At 37.6% G+C, this 27639-nt stretch overlaps 1 protein-coding gene across 2 annotated transcripts in view; it reads right to left on the bottom strand.

Moving 5' to 3' along the window:
- Positions 1-13275: 13275 nt before the first annotated feature.
- The window catches only part of FBXO31 (F-box protein 31), a 1097250-nt gene continuing 1082886 nt past the window's right edge, over positions 13276-27639 (bottom strand). For both annotated transcript variants that reach the window (XM_044081741.1, XM_044081743.1), the window contains one exon: positions 13276-14032. In XM_044081741.1, coding sequence (XP_043937676.1) covers positions 13962-14032 — 71 coding nt within the window. In that variant the 3' untranslated portion in view covers positions 13276-13961. The remainder of the gene's footprint in view (positions 14033-27639) is intronic.

The raw sequence follows: 27639 nt of genomic DNA, 5'->3' as shown, positions 1-27639 counted from the left end.
TTGCAGTTTTTTCTTGTTTTATTACAAGTTCTGTAATGAATACAGCAATGCTGGTAAGAAGAAAATTAATGCACACAAGGGAAACAGTTCAGAAATGAGAACAATGAAAAGTGTTGCAAAGTCTTAGCAGGTAGTAAATGAAGACTGCATTATTCTGCTGATTGGAAAGAATATTCCAGAAAATGCCACAAAAGTTAGCCAGTGTCTTGTTTCAGGTACTTAAATCTGCCATGCTAAAAATGTTTTAGATTTTGCATATTTCACCTTGTTGCCATTCTATTTTAAGCAATAAATATCTTGCCTTAAGCTGCTTTTACATCTTATTGGATATGCTAAAGACCAACAGTAATAAGGAACTAATTAACACATAGTAGCTTTGCCACCTATCCATTTTTTTAAACTGATTGTCTGGTAGTCTGGAAAACACTATACAAACTCCTGTATTATGTTTAAAAATAAATAAAGAGACTATCAGAGTTTGCTAAATCAGCAGATTTACTAGATTTTTTTTTGTACAAAAAAAAATAGGAAATCCACAGAAAAAAAGGCATCCTACATGAAAAAGAGGGTGTTCCACCATGGCTGACATGGTGATGTCACAAAATGGGCAGAAAGTGGGTGAGGTATGGGCAGGGCTGTGGGGGGTGTGGCCAAAGTCTGGTTTTAACCACAACAAAAGGTGGCAACCCCAACACATAGCAAAGGGCCAAAGAGGAGCGACTCAGAACATAGTAGGGTAATATTACTTTGTAATGCAGGATTTCTGAGTAGGAAGAAGTTATAAGCCCTTATCAAAGAAGAAATGTCATGTCAGAATGTAGGAGGAAGCTACCTCTTGAAAGGGGTAAAGGAATGGGAATATGTAGAGTCTAAAGTCAGGTTAAGTACACTAGCCAGAAGGAGTGCTAATGGATCAATGCAATGCAACTTTCCTCCAGACACATTAAGGGAGAAGGATGAAAAGCTGAAGCAGAGAATAAAGAACAGAGGGCTGGAGAAGAATATTCTCAGATTATCTGAATCTGTAAGTACCAGATTGTAAGATTCAGAGCTCAAAGACAGAGAGAAAGTGGAAGCTGATCTAGGGCTTGGACAATAAGAGCTTATTGATACAGGACTGTATCAGAAAGGATGTAATTCTGGATATGGCCTTAATGGAGGCAGATGAGGTCAAGTATTTTCAGATGGACAGCCTCACCATGGAGTAAAGGGATAAGGCCCTGACTATGTCGCAGGTGAACTGAGTTCAAATTGTATCTCAGGTGCTTGTAGGAGCTGGCAAGTGAGGAAGAGAATGAGTGGTTCCTGCTTTCTTGCCCGTCCTAGGGGAGATGGTTCTGGCTCACCACATGGATGACACTGAGTGACAACAGTAGGTGTCTTCCATGTGGAGCTCAAGCCTATTGAGCCAGTGCTGCTGCCTGCAAGTCACACTGTACGCTGAAGGGATCCCTTGAAAGTCAGTTATAGTGAACCTCAGAAGAGCTGCTGCACAGGAGGGAGATACTGTGCAGTGGTAGAGGGTAGGCTGTCCTACAGAATCAGTACAGCTGGTCCACTCTCTACCAGCAGACTCTTGTCACAAGTAGATAAGCTTATGGGGATTCCCAAGCAGGAATCAATGGGCTGTAGGACTCTTGGCTGTCTGGGAATCTCTGACCCCATAACTATAGAAATAGAAAAGCCATCAAGCTCAGTCTTGCAGGATGCAAAAAAAAAAAAGTATGAAGCAAGTGTGATCATGCCATTTGTGAAGTTTAGTATGTAAATACATGTGTGTGTACACACACACACACACACATACACACACACACACACACACACACACATAAAGAGACAACAAATAATCAGAAGGAATAAGCAAGATGTGAGAGTGGCTTAGGGATGGAGTACTCAGGACTAAGGATAAGGATTTGAGAAAGAGGTATGATAGAGGGGAAAGGTCAATGGGGCTTCATGGGAATATGAGTAAAACAAGGCAAAAGATGCAACATCCAAGAAGTAGGAAGGAGAGGGTGAGGAGAAGGCACACTACAAAGAGGCTACCAGAAGAACAAAAAAAAGTGGCAAAGGTACAAGTTGAATGAAAGATGACAAACTATGTCAGAAAAGGTAACAAGGGATGTTTTCAATAAATATCAAAAAGCAGGGATGGACAGACAAACCTTCCCAAAGATTGGTGGGAAATAATAGAAGACTGGGAGATGTCAGACATACTTGGCTACAGTCAAGGCTAGAGAGAGAGGAAGTAGAGATGGAACTGGCTGCCCTTAGGGAGGATACAATATAAGAGATGAATGGGATACCTATAAGAGTCCTCAGGAATCTGACTAACCAGCTAATAGTGATCTTCAATGTGTCACTTGACAGAGCAAAGGAGCAAAAGATGAGGAAGGCACCAAGTGGGTTACCTTTATACAAGGGGAGGGTGAAGAACTATAGGCCTAGTAACCTAGCAGTAATGGAAGAGATACTCATGGAGAGAATCCTAGGAAGAACAACTGTTATTTTTCTCACAACAAAAGTAATCTCTAAGACAGCAACCAACATGGGTTCATGGCCTGAAAGATCTATCAGACAAACCCAATCCAGTTTTCCGAAGGGATTACATATGAACTTAACAGGTGAGCTCCAGTAGATATGGCTTACCTGGGCTTTTCCATGACCTCTGACTTGGTCCATAGATGACTGTTAGGAAAACAAGGGGAAGTGATGGTAAAACCAAGACTGATGAACTGGTATGTTGCATGGTTGAAGGGGGAAGACACAGAGAGTAGTGGTGAGAGGGACAACATCAGAAAAATGGAACTTAACTAATGAAGAACCACAGGGGTCAGTCAGGGGTTCATTACTTTCAGTTGGTTGGTTTTCTTTGGTATATCACATGCAGGAGTGAAGGGCTGGGGACTGACCAAGTGGGCAAAAGATGCAGTTGAGGTTCACTGCAAATCCAGCTCTGGTGTGAAGTATCAGCTTGGGGAGCAGAACTGATGGCAACAGAGAAGGAAAAGGATATGGCATTGATGGCATCATGCTTGAGAAGTGCAAACAAAGTGGCAACACTAAAAAGAATGCTGAGCTACATTTTCAGAGGAATAGACTCCAGAGGAAAAGAGGCAATGTTTAAACTGTACCAGGCTCTGGAGAGGTCACACTGAGTACTGCATGCAGTTCTGGAGATCACGGAAAGAACAGAACATCAAGTTATTGGAAAGAAGCCCAGTGGAAAGCTACTGGAAAATGGAAGGCACTGAGGAGAGAGGATAGGACCACAGACTAGAAGAGATACAGCTGTTCTCACTACAGACAGGAAGAGATGGGTAAGCATACTACTGATATAAAACATGCAGGCAGTTGTAAAAGGGTCATTAAACAGGAAGGATAAAGTGGTGAGCTGTAGGAACTTGTGTATTTCCAAAAGAACTTCACATTGAAAGTTGTGGACCCAATGAATGGACATCTAGAACATATGGTTATGAGAGAATCCATAGTCATTCAAAAGGTTAAAAGATAGGGTTGGAGTGGAAGTAGAATGCTAAATACACTTAAAAGGCAAATGGTACAGGCTTATAGTCTCCTCCAAACCATTGAGCTAAGGTAATTGAATGAACTACTGTTAGTTAAAATTAATATATGTAAAGAAGTAAAACAAAATGTGTGTGATGCAAAAGCATCTGCTCAAACATGGCATTGAACTTATATGATTATACACACAAACAGTGCAAAATTAAAACATAATTCTAAAGGACATACCTTCACTCCTGTTTTTCCTGCAATGGATTTGACATTTTCTTTCTTATAATTAGCATGCATTTCAACCAAATTCTCAAGAAAATCACATGCAGAAACACTAAAGGAACATTCTATATTAAATCTGCTAAATTTAGTTATTTTTGCCTTTGCATTTCTAGCATTCTATCCTTATTTGTAACTAGTCACAGTAATGAAACATGATACATTTAATAAGAAAAGCAAATAGTCATTACATAGTTATTTTTTACTATGTTACTCAGAGTAGGCATGGCCTATTTATAATGAAAAGCCAAAGTACTGACAGATGGTAATTTGGAAAAACACAGGGGGAAGTCCCCCAAGCTAGTGTACTAGCTGCCGACTCATGGACTCTACAGATTTTGATTTTTTTCAATACAACTTCACATTACCTTGATAAATGATAGTTGTAGACCCATTTACATCAGACATGTGTTGACATGCTTGAATCATTGGCTGTCACATTTCATTTTTTGTCATGTATTTATTCACTTAATAGTTTAAATGCTGGCTAGTAATTTTACTATGTACAGCACAGGAACTCCTTTTTTCAAAAGAGACCTGGAGGTCAGTGCCTGTAAAATTACAACAATGCATCAGAATAAAAATACAAAAAAAAATGAAAATAAATATTGGGTAGGGGATACAGAGGAGCATTTAATAACAATTTGACATGCCATTGTCCTTTTTAACATACCTGAAGAATATTTACACAGTGAAGTGGAGAATTGCATTGTTACAGCAGTTAAAATTAGTACAGTGTAGATCCATTAATGCCCTCTCATAGCAGCAGGACCTCCTAGTGTAACAGAAACAGGATTAGATACTGAAGAAAAGAAGTCTCTTCATTGTGTCACATGTACAACAGGGCTCCAATCAGATGCCAAATCATCAAGGGCAACCCTTGGTCTCACCTGGACCACTTAAAATTATCTCTAGACCTATTATATACCATTAAACTAAAGAAGGTCCATTTTAGATTTGTCATATCTGCAGTTCAGTGTAATCTGTATAAATGCAATAGCTGAAATGTTAAATTCAGGTTTTACAAATCTTTATATTCCACTGTAACTGACAGGGTCTTTAATTACTACTGTGGTAGTATTCTTGTGAATTTAAACCACCTGAAACACCTGTAATGGAAACTGCTCAAGGATAGACTCTAGCAAACTATCCCATACACTTGTGGCATTAAGACAATGTCCAGTGCCAAGGTTCCTGGAAATCTTTAAAAGTTTCAAGATATAACACACATGGGAATGTACAGGCTATTTTTTTTTTCAAAATAGGAATCAGCATAGTCCTAGCAATATTAATTATATGATATTTAAGACAAAGCTTGGCATGACAGAACCAGTGGAATAACTGAAGGCTAGCCTAAAGTTTCATGCATTGTGTTGTACTGTGCACTTCAGCCACGGTGAGGGGAACCATCTGGCTATTCCATCAGTAAAGCATGGATCCCTTAACAGAATTCACTCCACAACCTGCTGACACTAAACTCAGTGATGTAAATTCACTAAAACACACACACCCTCTAAACCCATGGGTGAAAACATTAAAAACTTGTTGGGGACAATTAACTCCAAGTTCACACAACTGTAGAGAAAAGCAAAATACCCTATAACGGTACAAATATTGCTTGCATTGACTTTAGTCTCACAGTACACAAATCAAATGTAAAAATATTTTGGTAGTGTTCCATTCAAGGAGTTGATATTGTAGAGACAACATTTGACCAGATAAATTTTATCACATGGCAGAGCTCCCATAATGCTGTGTTCTGTAATTCTGGTACTGCAGCTACAGCAGAACTAACATGGATAATAGCATCATGGCTATTATTGTGGATCCACAGTGTTAAATTTGCTTGGGAAACAACTGTAAGAGAAGCCCAACCTGCCAAAGACCTTTTTGGAAATGTTAGCCTATATTTTGTTGAGATTACATTGCTAATCTAGCAGAGCACTTAGATGTCTCCGGTGAAAGGACACCTTGATATTGGAGCTCAAAAAAGGAAGCCCTCAGCAGTGTTACCCTGTTATGACCTAGAACCACAGTGCCAAAAAGAATTTTTTTTAACGCAGACTCAGTTAAAACCTATTCACAATAAACCTACGCTACAGGAAGAAAACGTTTCAGTACAATGGTTTTGATATCATGATGAAATCACCTTTGAGAAAATAACAAACTATTAAATATCGACACTGCATAATCTGACATTTCCCATTACAGCAGTACAGGTTACTGGCACATAGATGAAGAATGGGGGGAGGGATTACAAACAGAAACCTATGGAGGCCATTCCTAATAAGCAGCAAATGTGAGACACATCCAGAAATTTAATTTAGTGCCTAAAATGTCTTTTAATAAAGTGGTATAAAAGCAAACCCCAACAGAGAAATGCACCTGAAGACCACTCTATTGAAGGGACATTTCATAATTTACTTATTTGCAGTTTGTTTTCCAGGATAGTCCATTGGGCTACAAGGAGCCCATTTTCAATGGAGTCCTGGGGAGAAAAGCTTCAGAGAAATACATATACATAGTACAGAAAGAGCACAAATCCATAATATACATTTCAATTAAATGTTAAATACATATTTTGTATAGTACAAACCCATATTGCACAATCCAAATAGATGTTACATAATACAGAAATAAAATATTTTCATTAGGAAAAGCAGTATTATTTTTTTTTTAGGTAATTACAATGAGGTAAGGATGTAAGACTTTAGGAGGTAGTGACAGGCAGCAAAGTTTGAAAAGTTAGGAAGAAAGTGTGGTAGAATTAGGTTAGATGAGAGCAAGAGCATTTCCATTGTGAAGTAAGGTGCGAGTGCAGCGAGGTTTTAAACAAGGAGAGACTGCATAAGTCACAAAATCAAGGACAGATGATAAAAAGGAAGAACTCGTCAAACTCTTTCCATAACGTACAATTCTGAAAAAATGAGATGCAACTCTAACAACAGACATGTTTATTTTAGGACCAAAGTGTTGAAGAGGACTTCATACCTACTAAGGTGTTTCATTAGCTGCCTGTTGACCATCATTCCACATCTTGGCAACACGACTAAGAAAAAAGATCAACTTGCAGCTTATGCAACAGCAACGCAGGAGTCCGCTTCAAGACTTTTAGGTGCTGAAGACATTTTCTAATGAATCTGTTAATGATTCAAGTAAACGACAGTCACCATTTCTGTTTGACTAACAACACAGGAACTGGGAGAACAAGGATATAAGGATGGGGGTGAGCAGCCATTGCCATCTTGTACAGCCTCAGGGAGGGAAGTGGACTGGCCCCTTAGACTGGTGACACCTACGGAACGGGGGAGCCAATCACCTGCAATGAACCAAACAAGTCGTGCTATGAGCAGTGAGAGACTTAGCCAAGAATACCTGCAAGTAAATGGGATTATGCATGTAATTCCTTGGGCAGAGCATTGGTAGAGCTTGTAAATCACCCATGGAAGTGAAGTTATGGCAAGCCAACATAAGTAGCATGCTAGTCTGCTCCTAAGCTCTTGCCTCCGAGGTGAGTAGGTTGATTGGGCTTTCATCTCTGATGGAATGAATGGACAATAGGGAATTTGCCCTTACCTGGAAATGGGCCCAATTCTCTCTCTCTCTCTCAGTAATGTAAGTTAGGTGGAAGAGGCCATGGGTGTCAATGCCAATAACCACCCTCAGGCACTACTGACCTTTTCAAGCAAGGTAATGTCTGTAAATTCTGGAGTATATTTTAGGGCACCCACCCAATTGTTTTAGCTATGTTTAAAGATGGTCATGGAATCACATTGCTTGACAAGGAAGAGTCTACTCAGCAGCCAGGAGAGGCACTTGATATCTCTCCATTTAATTTTGTTTATAGCCTGATGCAAACCGTGATCTCTTGTTTTAGTGCATAGGCTACTCCATCTGCTATATAGAAAAATTGGAGTTCACAAATAATAGGGTCCCTGAGGACACAGAAGAAAAAGCACAGGCACCTAGAGCCTATGCAACACAGAGTACAGGGATAGTGACCCCAGTCTTTCCTGATAAGTCCTGATAAATAAAAATTTTGAGGAGAAATATCATTTTTGTTAGGAACCAATGTGTTTTTTAGTGTTTGGTGAGATACATGCTAAAGGGTTCATTATATCCTATGATAGGTCTAACCAGGGTAGAGTGCAGGGGGAAAATAACACCCTTAGTCTTAGATGTGCTAGATGCCTTTTGTGATTAATTGTGATAAGCAGAAGGATTGTCTGACTAAATGTTTTATATGGTGATCAAAGGAGAGGGAGCTAAGTTCCTTATCTCATTAGAGAGCGGGGTGCCATTGATGCAGTAGGTGGTATGAATATGTTGTTTTATGAAGGAGATGACAATGCATTTCTTAGCATTTAGTTTGAACCCTTTTTTGGTGCACCAGAAATTAACATGTGTTAGTTTCATTTGAAGGATCTGCATCATTGGTTGATTTAACTACTGCTTAAAATAATTTGTGAACTTAATCAACCAGAGATCCTTGCTGTTTATTATGGACAAATATGTGCCAAAAATGAGGAAGCCTACAATGAAACCCTGTGGAACACTACTTTTCCCCTAACTGAGGAGGCACTACTGACCCTGACAGTGTGTGCTGTCCCTGAGCCAGTTTACAATCAATCTTATCATATAAGGATCAGTGTTTAATGCCATCAGTTTATTAATAATCCCATCATGAGATATGGTGCCACGCATCTTTGACAGATCCAAGCAGGTAGTGTGAATAGTGTGACCATACCAGTCAACTGTCCAGATTTTTGCAGAATACCCAGATTTTTGCCTGTTCCTCATAAAATTTTGTTTTTCTGGTAAATCACTGGCTAATTATTAGGATTTAACACAGAAAATAACAACAAATATTTGAGTTTCAGACTTCATACACATCAGAAAATTCTTATTAATGCAAAACCTTTTATTCTATCAACTTCCTAAGTTTGTAAGAGCAATATTTAAAACTTGACCCTAGTTTTAGGCCTTTGTCCCCCCATTTTTTATGGCTTTGTCCAGAGGTTGAGAGGTATGAGTGTGACCAATATCTACAAGCACACAAGATTTAGACGGCACGAGCTACCCTTAACAAACTGAATTACTGTAATTTTTACAAAGGATTTTCAAAACTGATTTTCTAGACACTATTATTAGATGAAAATCAGGCAGTGAGATAGATGGGAACACATTACCACTCTTTGACAAAGTACCTCCACTGGGAGTGCAGAAATATGAGATAAAATGCTTATTAAACTCAATAGCAACCCCAGCTCCACCTCTAACAGCTGGTGATTTCACTCTGGTCTGGTATATGAAGTGCCTCACTCTTATCTATGTTTTCTAGGGGAAAATATATTAGTCCAAAATACTTTGGGTCTTCAAGGTTGAAGGCCACCAACAGTATGCATGCAAATATTCCTGAACATTCACTAAGAATTTCAATTTTTCATACTATTAGTCCTCTTATATGATGGCCACATTGTGTCAGATCTCTTAATTAGACTGTTGAAGTTAGACATGATCCATTATATTCAATCATTATCTTCATACTGCGTGACCTTTGTGGTGAAGCGGCACAATGCCCTGACTATGACTCAGATACTCTGAGTTTAAACAGAGGCTCAGGCACTGCGAAGGGTGAGGTAAGACAGAGCAAATAGCATTAGATTGCCTATCCTAGGGGGATATTGGCTCCAGTTGCAAGCTTTACCACATGGAAGTAGGGGCTTGCTGAAAATAAACTAAAGCTGTTAATCAGGGACATTCCATTGACAGCAGTCCTCATTTTAGTATGTAGGTGGGAGGATTCAAATGCATAGTGAGGGACCAGAGCACCCCCCCCCCATGGTTATGTGGATGCTCACATCAATCACCACGCAACCCAAAACAGAACCCCCCCCCAATCATATGCACTACTATTTATGTATGAGGTCAGTAGCATCTCCACAGCTGCCTAGAAGTTACCTCTCACATATTTGCTGAGGACTCCCCAAGTAGCAGTGGAATAAATAGGCTCAAGAACAGTAGTGGGGGGGGGGGGGGCTGATGGTCAGTAGGCATGGAGGCAAAACAAGTCATCCAGGAAAATTAAATACAAATATACATACATAAATGGATAAATAACAGTCTGGTCCAAATTAATTATTTTATTCATTCTCCAGTACCTACTATATTTACTTCAATGTCAAGCTGGATCAGTGGCCTATCCAGGCACTCAGAGGGTGCAAGACAAAGACAGTAATCCTGGATAGGATGCCAAATGATTGCAGCACATATACACATACAGTCACTCACACATGCATACTGCATGTACATCTATGGACACTTTGGAAGACTGCTAACATTTTTTACTGCATGTCTTAAGGATTGCGGAGAAAACCAGAGCACGAGCAAAAATCTCTGTGTGCAAAGGCTAGATGGGCAGGCGCCATACAGAGGGCACCCCAATTGGAGATCAAACTAGAGAACCAACTGATTTGATGCACTGATGCTAACTGGTATACCGCTGTGCTGCTCCCTGTCAAATTTCTCCTTCATCAAAAGCAGTCACCATCATTAGTTGGTGTCTTAGGGTCCAGAAGTGACTGTTTAAACCAAGTCTGTGATATGACCTGACATGTAAGCTACCTAGTTTAACTCAGACCTGGACATCATTAATATCATACTACAGGCTTGTGAAGTTGATTAAAGATTACACAGAAGCCTTTTGAACTCTTGTATTAGATGGTAGCAAATGATCCAAGAGTTATATAATTCATTCTGAATGACCCGGACATAGAGGTTACCATTAGCATAAAACACAACCTTAATCATGTTCCACAGAGAAGACTGTACTGGACATTGGACTCGGACCTCATTACACTTCTGGAGGACAAAACTCAGAAGTCACATCTGAATTATGAAATGCAATAACAGCAGAAGTCAAATGACAGCAAAGATTGCATAGTACCTACAACAGCTTAAAGTCCTTCTTATATAATTTGTTTGCTCCATCTCAGTGTGTACACTTTCTCAAGACGCATGTGGTCCATTAACAAGAAGTTTTCACCATATACAGTTACTAAGAACACTGAAAGAAGAAACACAACATGCACTACTACTTTTAAGATCAAGACAAAGACTGCCCACTGTGTGTCATTAAAAATTAAAAGTATAGATAAAACAAACATTTTATTTTCAGTTAAACTAACTTCTTACTCACAATTCTGGAGGCATTTTCATTGGAAATTTCTACACAGATCCTTTCTGACGCCTGTTAAACTCTCAAAAATGAACCCTTCAAACAGCAAGTTATGTTGGAGATGTCATCTGTCCACTAATGCTGACTGGTCTCATATTTTTTATGACTGTACTAATATTAAACCATATTGAAATGAGATTAACAAATTTCTTCAAGCTTTCTATACTGATATATTTGTTTTGACAAAGTCTTTAATTTTATTGAATGCCTCTATGTCCAGGTCATTCAGAATGAATACTGTTAATAGTAATAATATGAAGAAAAATGACCTGTATTTGTTGTGGACAATGTTAGCAAAAGCTAACTGATGGTACTGAATCACTGAAGAAATGCATACTAATGGAGAAAAGAACTAAAGAGTTAAGAATTTTTCCTAAGCCATTGGTTAATAGTCCGTGGAGGAAAGTTTTGAATTTGACTGATACCCTACAGATGGAACCAAACTCTTCCTATCATAGTTTATACATTAACTTATTATTTAACTACAAATGTTTTTTTATCTGAATCCTTTTTGTCAGGCTGAATGTAAATACTGTAAAAAGTTATTGAATGTTATGACTGTATTAAATTATTGCGTTATTTCATCAAAATAAAAATAATTTGTAAAAACAAAAATTAAAAGTATAGACAGTCATTTTAAGTGCCAGACAATGGAAGCAGAACAGAAAAGGGATTTTTTTTTTTAGCAACAGATGATTTTGAAATATCCATTAGATAACAACATTAGAGAGAAACAAATCAAAACAGAGAAGAAAGCCCAGCCAAGTGGAGCAGAGGGATTAAGCCCTGATTGCATCCCTGATGACCCAAACTCAATAAGAAGCTCAGGTTGCTGGAAGAGGCAGGTGGTTTTGAGGGTGGAAATGAATGACAAATTACATTATGCCCATCATAAAGGTATGCAGGTGGCTAGATATGCTGCACTGCTGACCTCAGGTAATAAATGTTTCTGCAGAACATAGCCAACAGCTGTAGTGGTTAAGTACCTCAAGGAAAATGAGCAACACTCATATATGCCATTTGCAACCACAAAGAGGGAATTAAGTGTGAGGAGTGGACTCTCAAACATAAAATGGTTTGTTGGTGCCTACTTACTGTCTTAGGGAATGAATGGGTGGACAGGCTCTCACCCTGGTCACAGAAGAAACTGACTGTTAGTCTCTTGACTTGACTGAGGCATGAATGGGCTGATTGATCTTCATACTGATGGGACAAACAAATAGGTCAACAATGGGGAGAGCCGAAGGCTGGAAATTCAGATAAAAAAAAGTAAACATAAGACAGCAATAAGCATGCAGGGACTGTTTCAATTAAAAAAAAGAAAGAAATAAGAAAAAAGAGAAATTGATTTGTTCTAATAAAATGTCAGCAAATGACATTTATCCATATGTAAAAATCACAGTCAGAGATAGTTAGCTGTATCTGTACTGCAAAACAGCAGTGAGATAGAATGCAGGGTTAACACTGGGCACATCACAGCCGAATTAGTATTACTACCCCAACAGCATAGTGGCAAATCAGCATTATCCAGTGTGTACATATACAGGCTCTAAAGGAATTATGTACAACAAAAAGCCCCAAGAAAGCATTTAGCAAGCCAGAAGGTAGCCACAGAAGTAACGTGCCACCAGCAGGTAAATATTGCTTGGGAAATAGTCCAAGGATGTAAATCATCCAATTTTATGGAGTTATAAATCATAGAGGAGGTAAACTCTGTATGTAATCTAAGTACAGTCCCTGCATTGTGTGTAGCAAAAGCATCACACATCAAGAAATCTGGTCAAACATGATGGTATCCATCTTTTCTGCTGGAACTGCTACATCCCTTGCACTTGTTACAGACAGAATGCCTGATTTCAGACTGGTCAACTTTCCCTGATTTTGCCCCATATCCTTTGTCCCTCATAAAATGTTTGACTTTAAGGTAAATTATTGAGTATCACACTCAGTCAGTAATGTCAGGCATTAGAGTTTTGTACATCTTCTTGTACAGAAAATGGAGTTTGAAGCAAAACATTTTGTTCTATTATTTTTTTTTTAGATCGTCGTCGTGTCTTTCAGCTTTTCCCGGTCAGGGGTCGCCACAGTGGAACTGCGGTCCGCTAATTATTAGTAGTTGATTTTTACATGCCAAGTTACCAGCCCTGACGCACAGCCTTCAACGAAGGTATGCCCATTCATGCATGTCTCCACGCAGAAGACACTCTAGCTGAGAATCGAACTGGACAGCGTCTTACTGTGAGGTGACAATGCTACCGCAGCACCACCACCGCGGTCTATAATTTTTTTTTAGGTAAATTAGAGTAATATTTAAAATTTCCCCATTTTGACCTTAAACATATCAAAAACTGAATAGTTAATTCAATTACTGTAAAAGAAAGAAAAGAAAGGAAAAGAAAAAAAGGCAATGGTAATAATACCGTCCTGCCTCCTGGAAACAGTAAACGACAACCTACTTCCATTAAGAGTGTTTGGGTGCTGGGGTGTAATAAATGGACTTCTACCACTGTTTCTCTAGTTTAGACTGGCAAGCCCACACAGCTGCAATTTACAGATATAAATGTCCATAACATGCAAACCAAAAGGAGACGTGACTCATATATAAAACAGTGATCATTGATGCATGTCAACACAGCAACTAATATAAAAATAAAAAGACCATTTAAAGCCTCAAAATATCAAATGAGATGTGCAAAATAAATAAATAAATAATGCCCACTTGTCAGTAACTGATGAATGTCTTTAAAAGACAGAATATAACTTGCAAAGTCAGAGTCAGGAATTAAACCTATAGAAATAGTGAAATGAATGCAGACTGAGGAAGCTTTCTGGGCATATTTTCCCATAAACACCACTTCCTTATAGGGCTATGCAGTCAACATCTGAGATCAGGCTGTATTTGCTGCTTTTACTGCTGCTTCTGCCCACGTCACTGAGGGAAAGGTGGTGGCTGAAGCTGGGCCTCTGAACACATCATAGACTGAATCCTGAGCTCAGTGCCTGTAAAGAAGAACAAAAGGAGAAAATGTAAGAGCATTAACATCATCATGATTCCAAAAAGTAGTAAGCCAATGTTTTAGTGTGTGTGTGTGTGTGTGTGTGTGTGTGTGTGTGTGTGTGTGTGTGTGTGTGTGTGTGGCTGGAGGAAATACCAAACTGAAAAAATATTTAGGCTGTTAAGAATTGTGTTTTCTCACAGCTTTACTACAGAGTTATCACACATAAAAAAAAAATGTAATAAAGTGAATATGTTCCCAACTTACACACACATTAGGGCCATTAAGAGTTCTTCTCACTACCAAATAAGTTGTGGAAATAGCTAACAAACACTTTTAGACTGTTAAAAGTGTATTGGCCATGTGCTAAAGCAAGTGTTACGTAAGAATACTTTGGAGTTGGATATAACCTCCTTACCATAAATTATGCCAAATTATACAGTTTTTGAAGCAAAATGTGTTGTTTTGCATTCTATTTTGTTGGTAAGGACAGCCCCTTGAAAATATTTTCTCAGAGCTGAAAATCCCTGCCATGACGTCATGAAAGACTAAACCTATGATGCCTTACTACCTACTGTAAATAATGAGTAAACTACAGGATTTCCATGTTAAATGCATCACAATTTTTTTTCCTTTGAATAGGGCTAGTTCTCAACTAGTTCTTTAATTTGGAATACCTTACAAAGAAAATTTATGTACAATGATGTAGTAGTGAATCTACAATGTAAATAAGATGCAGTGCCCTCTAAACTGGCGCATTATTTTAATTACCTACAAAGCTTTGCAGCTGTATGTAAATATTTGCTCAGTACCTACGATGACATCATACTTTGGGTGTGCTTATATAGAAAAACTGGCTAAACAGTGAAACTAAAAAGTCTAACAGCACACTAAAATCTTTCCATTTTGCAAAGCTGCTTAAAACTTCATCATGAGGGGTACAATGGGAAAATAAATTAGTTGTAAAACAAAGATGTTTCCAAACATGGCCGATACACTTTAAACATTCATGTTGTTCAGATCATAACCTTTTTAACTAGAGGATTACTGATCACTTGAACATATGGCAATACGGAGTACACACTGCTTTGTTGGCATGTTTTGCAGTTAAAATTTTAACTATAGGTTCAACGCAGACTGACACTCAGACAGATCTTTAGGTTATGTTTGTTGCTCAAGTCACTAATGAAACACAGCAACTGAAAATGATATTTAGGCAGTGTACTTAATTCTCCTGCAGTATGCTAGTACAACAGTCTGTTACTATCCAAATAAAACTTCAATACAGAATCTAATATCTCCAGACACTTCAGAAAATGTGTAAGTTTTAATGCTTTGCTGTCATTTGGCTTTACTTTTTATCTGTATTTAAAGTTATCAACTTAGTATTTCATAGCACAAATCTTTCACTTGTACCAGTAAACCATGAAAGAAAAACTCACAGTTCCTGATGAACTGCTGTCTTAGTGTTTTTAGGTCAGAGCTCTGTCATATTGCCTCAAACATGTTTATTATACTACTCTCAGCTTCTCAGTGTACAACAAAAAATGACCTGAGGCTAGTATGGGTAATGTGAAGCAGCATGCATCACTTTATCACACCAGGAAAATGTATTCTCTAAATGAATTGGCTGTATTCAGTTTGGCAAGCTGGAACAAAACCATATGCAAACTCTTCCAGTCACAGTTTACTTTAAACTTTGCAATGATCCACTAGTAATCTTGCCTTTGGGCATCACATATCTATAGCAGTGAGGAAATTATTTTATGCTGTACAAATTATAAACAGAGGTATGACATCTTGGTCCAAGGAGGTCATTGTAACACTGTATTTGGCACTCATCAAACCTATCATTGAGTACAATGTTCCCTTTGATATGTACTTAACTAGGCATATCCAACAGCTGAAAAAATCCACAGTAGTTCCTCACTAAAAGAATATGGGGTGTAAATAACATGTCCAATATAGACTACCTCAAAGCCCTATGTCTGTATTCTGTTCCCTACAGGCTATTGAGAGGAGATCTATGGCTGACATAAAAGGCATTATCAACCCCCACTCTGATGGACTTCCTGCGTATCATCAAAACAAACACCAGATTTACCTATTCTAAAGACTTAAAATGTACCTGTGATATAAATAGGACCTATTGGAGTGACAGCTATGTATCCCACCCCGAGATTACTTCTTCTCTGGAACAGGTTCCCCATCCATGTGAAGCAGAGTTTCTACCTAAACCAAACAGGTTCTCCATCCATGTGAAGCAGAATTCCTACCTAAACCAATCAATTTAAAATAAATTTAAAATAAATCAATTGGACATTTGGGAGGGGAACCAGGAAATCATCCCTGGTTTCGCAACTATCTCTCTAATGGAACACAGTTAGCCTGTAAACAATTCATCTCTCAGGATTTGCTTACACTTACCAAGGATAACAGAAGTTGCCAGAGATATGGGATGCATAGCTAGAATTAAAAATGGCCCCAGTGTTTGTTAGCCTAGTACACACCTATGAACCTGTTCACACTGGCATTGAGAATATTAGTGTAGAACTGTATCAAATGTGAGGCACACTATCTACATTCAGAAAATGTATGCTAACTAGAGTCCACTAACTTGATGATATTATCTGGGAGCAGCTTCAATATGACCCTGTCAAACACTTTACCCAAAATACTAGTTAAACTGATGGATCTATAGTTGGCATGGTCATTCACCAGTTTTGTATATTGTTACTAGAGTTGTCCTTCAGGGATATGGCCGTTTTATAGAGAAATCTAAGTACTTTTTGTTAGTAATTGGGCTAATATAATTTTAATATATTATGCAGAATGCCAGGTGTATCATCTAGACCAAAGACCAAAAATGATTTGTAGCATTTAAGGCTTCACTCAAACCATCCAAGCAGGTTGCTGGACATGTTTCAACTCCTACATTAGTGAAAAAATTACCTTAATTTAAACTGTCATTACATGGCCTATAAAAAAAAATGTTTCAAAGCGTTAGTTATCCAGTTTCATTTTTGATAATATACCCTCTAAGGCATACCAACAATTTGTCTCCTATAAGCCATCTCTGAATAATTTGTTCCCTCAGCATTAGTACAATGGGAATACAAGAATATGATGCTCTGGTTCAAGGAAACATCTGCCAGGACTTTAGGCATAAAGAAAGGACTGATGGAAACAACCATCCTATCCCTCATGAAAGAATAGCCTGCAAGCCGGACATTCTCTTACCACAAGTGGTAGCCATTAAAAGTGTCTTACAAGACAGCAGTTTTAAACAAAATTATTAAAAAGATCAAAAGCAAAGGTGTCTCTGTCCATGAAAATGAAATTAAAAAGATGAAATCTCCCTTTAGCACCATATGTTTACTTAAGAGGCTTAAGGGTTAAAACTTATCTATGAATTATTTTAAGTACAAACATGCAGCCAACAGCACTTCCAAATGGAAGAAAGAAGACATAATAAAGTAATGTGGTTTAATAGAAGATTAGACTACAAATTCAGAAATTCTACTACATAAAGGAGGTGGACAAGAAGAGGAAAAATATTAGAAGCTCTGTGCCAGTGAGCACATTTTTCCATTCAACAAATTAGGACCCATTTTAAAAAATGTTCTAAACTCTTGCAGACCTTGAGCAATTTCAGATTAAACTGAATCTCTATTAGGGACAAAAATGTATTTCAGTTATCAAGTTGTTAGGTGTAAACTCAACAGCAAGATAGATTACCACTTAAATCAAATGATCTTCAGTGACAGGAAAAAACAAGTCATACTGCTACCTGCCTGGATAGAGAGAACTATGGATGTAAACATAATTACATGGACTATTTGTTTTCTAGATTTTGACAGCATATTTTGAGTAATCAGCAGTGGAAGAAACATATAATATAGTTTTGATTCCAATTTCTGTGACATGGTTCTAAACCATAGTCCAGACATGGTGAGTAAGGCATTTTCCAGAGATACAAACAGGTCTCACTCTGAAACCTCCCAAGCTCAATTCAGACTTTTGTCGCACTGTGTGGCTGAACTTGTTCATTAATGCACTTGGTGATCCTGGAAGATGGTCTGCCTAATAAAGAAAATCTTGTGGACAAGGTAGCTTCCCAAAGTTTCAGATCTAGTCCACACAATCAGTACAACTGAGTACCTACTTGCTTGTAAAGGCCTCATATAACTATTATATAAAGTCATCAATATTAAGCTGTATAAGTTACAGATGTTAGCATCTCCTGAGCATTTGAAGATCCAAGAGAATGAATTCAGAAAGGAAAATGAACCTTAACCACTTACATCTATGAACAATAAAAAATGACTTAGCAAAAATAAACTGCCAAAATTTAAAGAACTATATACAATTAAAATTGTACATACTTTACAAATACATTTAAACAAATTGATATGGCTTTGTCCCTCACATTCCCACTAACTAATTAAAAGGTTCTACTGGCTCCCTTTCTGCAATAAGATCTGCAACTATTAATCCTGCAACTTGGAGCAATAATCTGCAATCTCCAAAGATCTGCACCTGTGAATACTGCAACTTTGAAAATAATTTGCAGCATCCAAAGGGGTACAGAAATTGTCAAAAGCCACTGTAAGCCAATTAAAACATTTCTGCAATAGCATCTGTCTCCTTGAACCCACATATCCAAGTTACTTATAAGTCTGAGATTGCTCTATCTTGGAGTAGAAGGAATACTGAGATACTGTCAACTTGAATTTAGTATGCATATTCCCCATATTTACACTTACATAAGTATATTTCACTGCTCCAAAGACTGTACTTATGGCACTCAGAAGTTAAACAAAATCCCAAGTTCTATCTCCTGATATCATAGATCCTGCAGGTAACGTTGATTTTTTTTCCTTTCAGCCTGGCATGTGCCACCATACTTTCAGAAACCACTTTCGGACAAAGAAAGATCCACAATAAGGTGTAAAGCAGAAGTAAATATGACAGTACGGTGCCATCTTATGACTTTGGTCTACCCTTAACCCCCAATCCACTATACAGAGCTTGTGTGAACATGCTACCATCCATCCACACATCATAACTATACAATATATGCCTGTACTCCTTTGTGTACCTTTCACACTAGACAGATCCCCAGACTCCATTTGGTGCCTGAAATCATTGCCTTGTTATCTTTGTTAATGGGGATCAGACCACTTTTAAGAACAGCTCATTCTCATCTCTAACACAGTATAAATCAAATGAGTATAAATCAAGGAAGTGAGCTCTGAACTGCAGATCATAACCTCTGGAAGAAGAAGAATACTGCTTGTCAGCGTCTATAAAGACTTGAGGGCTGGCATTGTGATCGCAAAAGAAATCATCTAATTTCTCTAAAAAAGGTGTCTTAGAAGGAGAAACAAATGGCAAACCACCCAAAAATACTCATTGCGCAGGGGAACAGGCAGGATTTCTGGAAATATGCACCAAACTACTGTGCTGCTAAGGTCCCCAACATAACTACCTGTGGTGTGCATCTTAATCTCAAAATTAAATATACAGCATATATACTGAAATTATTACATTCAAATCCTTTAACTGGGTAGCCAATAATGTAAGGAAAAAAATTACCCTAAACTTAACTATTTTCTTTGTTAGATAACTTGTAACATGTTGTATGTGTGAGTATGCATGTGTGTTTGTGTGTGGTGTCTGAAGCTACTTTTTAATGGTGAAATGAATGGGAAATGTGGTCTGTATTTCACGTTTAGTTTTTATTTAAATGTAGACTTGTATTTAAAAGCGTTGTTTTTTGTGTGTGTGTGTGTGTGTGTGTGTGTGTGTGTGTGTGTGTGTGTGTGTGTGTGTGTGTGTGTGTGTGTGTGTGTCTGTGTGTTGCAAATTTACCATGAAAACTTCAGCCTGTTTTTTAACAGAGCAATGCAATCATGGCAGTCTGAGAAGAACTTTGTTAATTTTGATAATGTGTTAAGGCTGTGCAGACAAACTGCTGTGGATACCTTGGAAGTATAGATGAATGTCTGATAATACAACAACAGTGAAGATATTCAGATTAAAGACACATATGAGTAGCAGCCTTGTACTTGGCACACTAATGATCAGCACTCTTATGTACAACCATTAATAATACCAGGATTTACATTCAAAAGTAGAGAATGTGGTATCCTGGGGGCTTCTCTTTTCCCTATCCAACAGCAACCTCAGAATTGGTACATATAAGTAATAGAGAAGTGGGGGAGGTATGGGGGGGCATGTCCTTAGGAAAATTTTTCTACCCATAATTGTTGGTTATAATTCACTGCAATGTTTTGTATGACAGTTGCAATTTTACTAGCAAACATATATGTACACCTCCCTATTGAAACGCCCGCACTTGAAATGCTGAGTTCCAACATGCCAAAAGAAGAAAAGATTGAAAATGCAGGCATATAGAAACAGCCATCTCAGACTTATTACATGTAAGTCCGTTTTGTCAGCCATTCAGTCTCCATGTTTCATTATTTGATCTACTGGGTCCTGACATTTCTAATGGTAATCCACATGTACATGCATACTCTCTCTCTCACACACACACACACACACACACACACACACATATATATATATATATATATATATATAAACAAGGGTTCCAGAACTTGTCAGAAATTTGAGATGCATAGCTAGGATTAAAAGGGCCCCACTCATGGTTAGTCTAGCACATACTTATGAACTTATATGTATCTGTATCCATCCAGATTCATAGATTTGGTGAAGAAGTTCAAGATCTACAAGCCACTGAGGAGCGTGATGCCCCAGATTTGCAGTGCCTATGTAGTTATCCACTTTTTTGATGGTATATATCAATGGGATAATTTTAATTGGCAGGTAGTTTATTCAACAGGCGTGGGAATCTTTAAAACATGACATTTGTCATGCTTCATGGTACAGCTGGCATTATTTTTTATTAAGATGAAGTCTGCTCTTGTGTTCAGGTCACCAGAAAAGTATTCTGAGCATTGGTATTTCAAAAAGTAAGGGGATCCTTAATGTTTTGTATGTCAGGAATAGGAATTCTCTAACAAGATAATAAAATAAAGAGGAGAAAGAGAAAGAAGTAGAAATTATCTGTGAAACAAGTCTTAATGTCCTTTGGGTCTCTTTGTGAGGAGCCTTTACAACTTTGTGTACTGCACACATAGGGCACATAAGCAGGTTAAAGAACTGCATGTAGTGTTCTGTAACTGGCCCAATACAAGCTATATACCTGAAGATAATTATCTCTCTACCACAGCTCTTGATCAAGTAGATAACTCCATATGCTTTGCAGATGGTACAGCTATACAAGTATAAAACGAAAGGCCTTCACCTAAAGGGACTCCGAGATCATTTACTGCTTTTGCCAAATTTTGACAACTGACCATCAATAGCCTACAAAGCTGGCCAGGATATTTGCCAAATAGCAAAATGCTGCATTTTTTGACTATGAAGGCAAGCTCAATTGTACTGCATGATTTGTATGTATGTCATCGACTATTTGAAGGGTGGGGATTTGCTCCCTGTTTGGTAGTCATTGGCATATTTGGTGATGTAGATAATGGAGTCAATTCTGACATCCAAGAAAAAGATGCTATAATGGAGTGGCCCCAGGACAGATCCCTGAAAATTGACTTGTGACAGGGAACACTACAGATACGAGTCCTCTTATTCTGACCTATTGTGTATGATTATGTAGACAACTGCAGACATACAACTTTTGGTCCTTGTGTTTGTGCAGGACTCTTCCATGAGGTATGCTGTCAATAATTTAGACTGACTTAAGCTGCAAGGACAGATAAATCATCATCCACTGTGGCAGTCACACTCTTAAAGAAATGCATGCAAGTATAAATGATCTACTTTTGTCAAAACCATACCAGGTTACATAATGGAGTGGATTACCTGTGCCTGCCTGAATAAATTCCATAATGACACTCTCCATCACCCTACACAATATGCTCAATGGAGTTGATCGGTCTTTTATTATGGATGTTTGTGGAAGCCTTTCCTTGTGGATTGAGACAGCAGCAACATACCTCCAGATTCAGGGGTCTAGCCATTTTTTAAAGCACTATTAAAATGTGAGTAAAGCGGTAAGACAGTATATTTTCCATTGTGCAACTTAGGCTCTGGGGTATATCTTGTGTTCACACAGAAGACTTAATTATGGCTCTGGGGGTATATCTTGTGTTCCCACAGAAGGCTTAATTATTGTTACCCATTCTTGATGACAAGTTTTGCCTTGAATAAAGCCAGCTACAGTTCATTGTCAACACTTGATGTTAGCCAAAAGGTGGACAGGTGGCCTTTCCCTGAGTTCATATTTGAAAAGGGGAGTTAACATTTCTCAAGTCTGTGCACACAAGTCAGAAAGGTACGACCATATATGTTTCTGGCAATTACAATGACAAAAAGCATAAATTATAGACACAGTTTTCAAAAGTTTTACATTTCTTACTAAAAGGGGTAAATGCCAATTAAATATAATAAAAAGTTATTATCACTAGAAAGGAAGCTTGACCAAATAGGAATGAATTCCCCATAAATTAACACTGTTTTTTGATCCTGTAAAATCCTTCAGGTTTTATAGAGACACCTAATAAATTAGAAGGGTTATGAAAAAATACATTATAAAAAAAACCCTAACAAGAATCTACAACAGGTGGAGTAGTAAACTGCTTGGACATGTTAGACTTACTTAAAGCAACAAACCTCTGCCTGGGGAATTCAGCAAAATCAATGTCCCTGTCAATATATTCTCATGAGCTGTGTAAGTTTACCAGAAGAAACATCCACAGATGTGGATTTCAGGAAGAGAAGAAAGTACCTCATCTCAGTACTTTTAGAATGCTTAAGAGCATCAACCTGATCCAAGTATAACATATCATGAGCCACGTCCATTGGCCACTATAGGTGGAAAATAAAAAGATACAGGCATCTTCCCAAGAGAACTAAAATTTGTAGCAAATCAATGGCCAACAAATAATTTAGTGCAGGACACTGCATAAAACGTTTTAATATTTAAGTAAACTGAAATACTGTCTAGCAAACAAAGTACATATTACCATAGGACCGAGGCAAAAAACTGTGCAGAAAGCAAATGGGACAATCAAGACTAATAGTATGATTTTCTTTTTGTTGAAATGAATGATTATGGCAGTCACAAGTGGGTTAAAAGACTAAAAACTTGTTGTCTCAGAAATGATAGAAGTACTCATTCTGATTTTTGACTAGCTCTATACTGCCATAATATGAGGAGAGCAGAATTAATAGAAATGGTACGTTGTGTATTCAAACAGTACATTAGAACAAATCTAGCAAACTTCAAGTAAAGGAGGAGTCAAAGCAAGGGGTTCAAAAGCTATAACAGGAGACATCCTCTAGGGGCAAAATAGATTCACTTTTTCTTGGATGTGCTCTTCTGTTTTATAAAACTATAACTTAACCAAAGGCATCTTTTACTTTTTAACTACTTCTGAAATTTCATATTTGCTCAAAAAGTATTTGACATTTTCATGTAGGATACTTTTTTTTTTCCATTTCAAGGGATAGATGAACCAAAACAATGTGTATGCAATCAATTTCAATTTTCAGAAGCATGACATTTAACAATATGTAACTAGTTATGTTACTTTACAAAAACAAATTATATAGACAGAAACACAAAGAAACTAACCAGAACAGTCTGACGCCATACATCCCTAACCATAACAACTCCAAGGCTGTACTACTTAGAACACAGAGGAAACTATTCTTTAGGTTAAACAAAATATTCTCTTCACTACAAAGAAATAAGACCTAAGAGTTAGTACATTAAGTTATTAGTGGTGTGCAGCACACATATATCCTGCAGGAACATGCATTATTTTACCTACAGTACTCTCTCTTTTTTATCTTTATAAATGAAATATTGTAAACATCTCATACAATGCATACATATTTCGTGGCACTCTGTGCAAATTGGTAGATTTTGTGCTTTCACAAGATCTCTAGTCTGATTTGCCTGGAAACAGTAAATGTTTTAATTTGAGCACTACTATACACATAATACATTCTGTACTTCTTCAGTTGTGCTGCTGTGAAACAGCACATTACTACTGCAATGTTCATGCTTTTAAATGTATGTTTCATGCAGTTTTCATAACTCAATTAAATGCCAGCAGTAACTTTTATTTTGCCATGTAAAACTACACATAAATATAACAGTGTAGTGCTGTTAGACTTAACAATAAGATACTTATCATGAACCTTATATTTGAAACTAAGTTTTTAATTTTCAATTGTGTAATAATGGTGTTCACAGTTTTAGGTTTGATTACTTTAATCAGTTACGACGTTTGGCACATATTCCCCTAAGAAAAACTGATAAAGATGAATTAAAAAGAAAAGAAATAGATTAACCAATGACTGTGGTTCACTCTGAAAACATCTTTAAAGATGCATTCCATTTTGAGACAGGAGAGTTAGTGAGTGAAGCAACTATATCGCAATCATATATTTGTGTTCCTTCCCTAAATGACCCTACATCGTGCAGATCAGAGGAAGAAATAAATCTTCTACAAGTGCACTTGTTAGCATTTTTAAGACAAAATGCAATTATATGTAAAAGCAAGAAAGCCTTTTGTGGAAAACTTGTCATGCAAGACATTGTATTTCAAACGCATAACCATCCATCCATCCTGAACTCCTTTTTCCCCATTATCACATCAACAATAATAATCATCTACTGACAACACTCACACCACTGGATGGCTATCCCTGCTGCAGTTTTTCCTTCCATATCACACATGCGCACTCACACCTATGGCCAGTGTTGTGTGTTCAGTCCACCTACTGCATGTTTTTTGGAATGTGGGAAGAAACCTGAATGCCTGAAGAAAATACATGCTAACACAGGCAGGACATGCAGACTCCTCATAGAAGGCACTCCAGCTGGGAATTGAACCAGTGAACGTTTTGCTGTGAGGTGACAATGTTACCTGCTGCTCCACTATGCTGCCTACAGGCACGTAACCATGAAATTGATAATGTAACAAAGACAGCTATATGGACACACACAAAAACTTCCTAAAATACCTCCTATTGTGGTGTGAGTTAAATAAGCCTATACAAGAAATGATTATATAACATTAAAGAAAAGTGTTTCAGGAAATGAACCAATTAAAAGGCTAATTACAGCAGAGAGTTTCATAATACATCCTTCCTCTTTAGAGCAGAAAAATGAACTGAAATATAGCATGCTTAACGTTTCAGAATAAGCTCTCTGAGAATTAGTATATGAAGTACTATGCAGTGGAGGAGGGATAACTGCATTAGCGCTAATAAATGGGGTTGGGTCACTAACGAGCAATACCAGTCAGTATCAAATGCTGCAAACTAGCAGGAATGTATTAGGGGAAATAGCATTGTTATTATAACTTTAAATCTAAAAACAACTACATCTATCTGTGATTGTCTCTGCTAACATTTAATATTTACTACAGATACCACTAGTGGCATATCTTCAGTCTGGCAGTACAGCTACACGTTTAGAATTTTTGCTAATTATTTACTACAGAATAAAGTTTCCTTATTTTTGGATAAGGTCTAGACAGATTTTAAGAATATTTAAGGATATTCTTAAGTAAGTAAACTATATCTTACTTGATGCATATTCTTATGTTAATTATTCATAACTTTGTTTCTTACTACTCTTTTTGTTTTTATAAGATTTACAGATATGTGATGTATTGTCTTGATAGCTAATTTTTACAAATCATATTATTTCTTAATCTTCATTGAACATACAACTAATCATTTAAAGTGATGTCACCAGACTGAACCTTCAGAAAATGTGAACAGTTCAACTGCTGATCTCAACAAAGGAATCCAACATTTTAATCTCGTGAACTTAAATAGAATTCTTAGTGTGCCAGCTATGTATTAATTGAAATATAATAGCTTAATTTCTGCAAACCATTGTTCTTTGACTGTATTATTCAAGAAAAGTCATCAAAATCACATAATTAAAAAATCTAATTTCTCATCATGCAAAACAGATTTGTTTTGCAAATTATAAAGTATATTTCTTGTATTTTTGAAAATAGTTTCTCTCATGTGTTCCTTAGCTAATTACATTAAATACAGAAAATAACAGCTACATCCCTTCTGTACCAGTTGATTTGTAAGATGAACCTCTCTGATTGGTCCTTAAACAGTTATTTCTTGTCCAGAAATCTAGAATGTGGAGTTTTTTTCTGTGAAATTCCATGTTTAAGAAATGCCTATGTTTGTGTACTGATATACATGGTTATGTGTGATGTTGGCTGCATAAATACACATATCCTCAGAGCCAACCAGTTAGTCTTCATGCCAGCAAGAGCAATTTCCTACAAATCAAAAAGTAACAGACATTTAACACAATTATTAAATGAGCGTGAATATATGTTGTTGTTTGTCTTTCGGCTTTTCCCGGTTAGGGGTTGCCACAGCGGACCTCCAGTCCGCTAATAATTGGCAGTTGGTTTTTATGGTGTCGAGTTGCCAGCCCGACACCCAACCTTCAACGAAGGCATGCCCATTCAACGCATGTCTTTCGAACACCCACTCGACCGCGGGGAGGACATTCAGACTCCACACAGAAGGCCATCCCAACCCAAGCCAAGAATCGAATGGGAGAACCTCTTGCTGTGAGGCAACAACGCTACCGCTGCACCACCATGGAATGAGCGTGAATATATATAGATGTGAAACTTACAACAAACTCCAACAGCCGAAACTGGCAGGAGAGCTGCTTATTCAAATGGGATGAAAAATACTCCTAACCACTAAAGGGGATCTTCTCATATATCTAATACAGCAAGAATGTTTCTGTTCTACCCAACAGTAAAGACCCTCCATCATGAGTCCTTGTTTGGGCTGAATCCATACAGTTACTTCAAGTCAGAATAAACAGGAAGATTACATAATCATAGAGCTGAGACATACAAGTCCTCGAGGACTGACTTCCCAGAGCAGCCTGACTGCCAAAGTTGTAAATGAGACAATAATGCTTTGTAAAAGTGTGCAAGAAAGACCAAGTTGCTGTGTGACACAGATGCTCATATTAGAGGCATTCTTGAATAAAGCACTGGAAGCATCCACTCCTCTAATAAAAATGAGCACTCTAGTCACTGGAACAAAGGTACACTTTCCAGTATTCAGGAATCAGCTCCAGGTAATACCCGACCTGTCAACACACAGCCAGGATGTGAAGAGTCCTCTCTCTTCTGTCTTCACCCACCACAAAGAAAAGTTGGAGATGGATAACCTGATACAGGAAAATGTCCAAAATTACCTTATGCAGTAAATGTAGGACCAATCCAATGTTAGCCATAATGTTTGAAAAAGCAGATATAAAAGTCTTGAGTATTTCAGGTCCATAGTTTTGAAGAGATACCCACCAGGAAAAGGTATATCTATGACAAGAACTTCAGTGTCACTGAGCAAACTGGCCCACACATTTGAAAAGCAAGCCTGTCAATCCTGATGCACAAATACTATAGAGAGAAGGGGTCTTTGGAGAAGGACAAACATGCAACACTACTTTCAGGAACTGCTTCAGCAGCTGGTGTTGGGCCATAATCC

This window comes from Protopterus annectens, chromosome 8.part1, assembly GCF_019279795.1.
Source record: "Protopterus annectens isolate FY-2018-M chromosome 8.part1, PAN1.0, whole genome shotgun sequence".
Taxonomy (NCBI): Eukaryota; Metazoa; Chordata; order Ceratodontiformes; family Protopteridae; genus Protopterus; species Protopterus annectens.
Note: the sequence above shows the minus strand (reverse complement) of the source record. Positions and strands in the feature narration are given on the sequence as shown.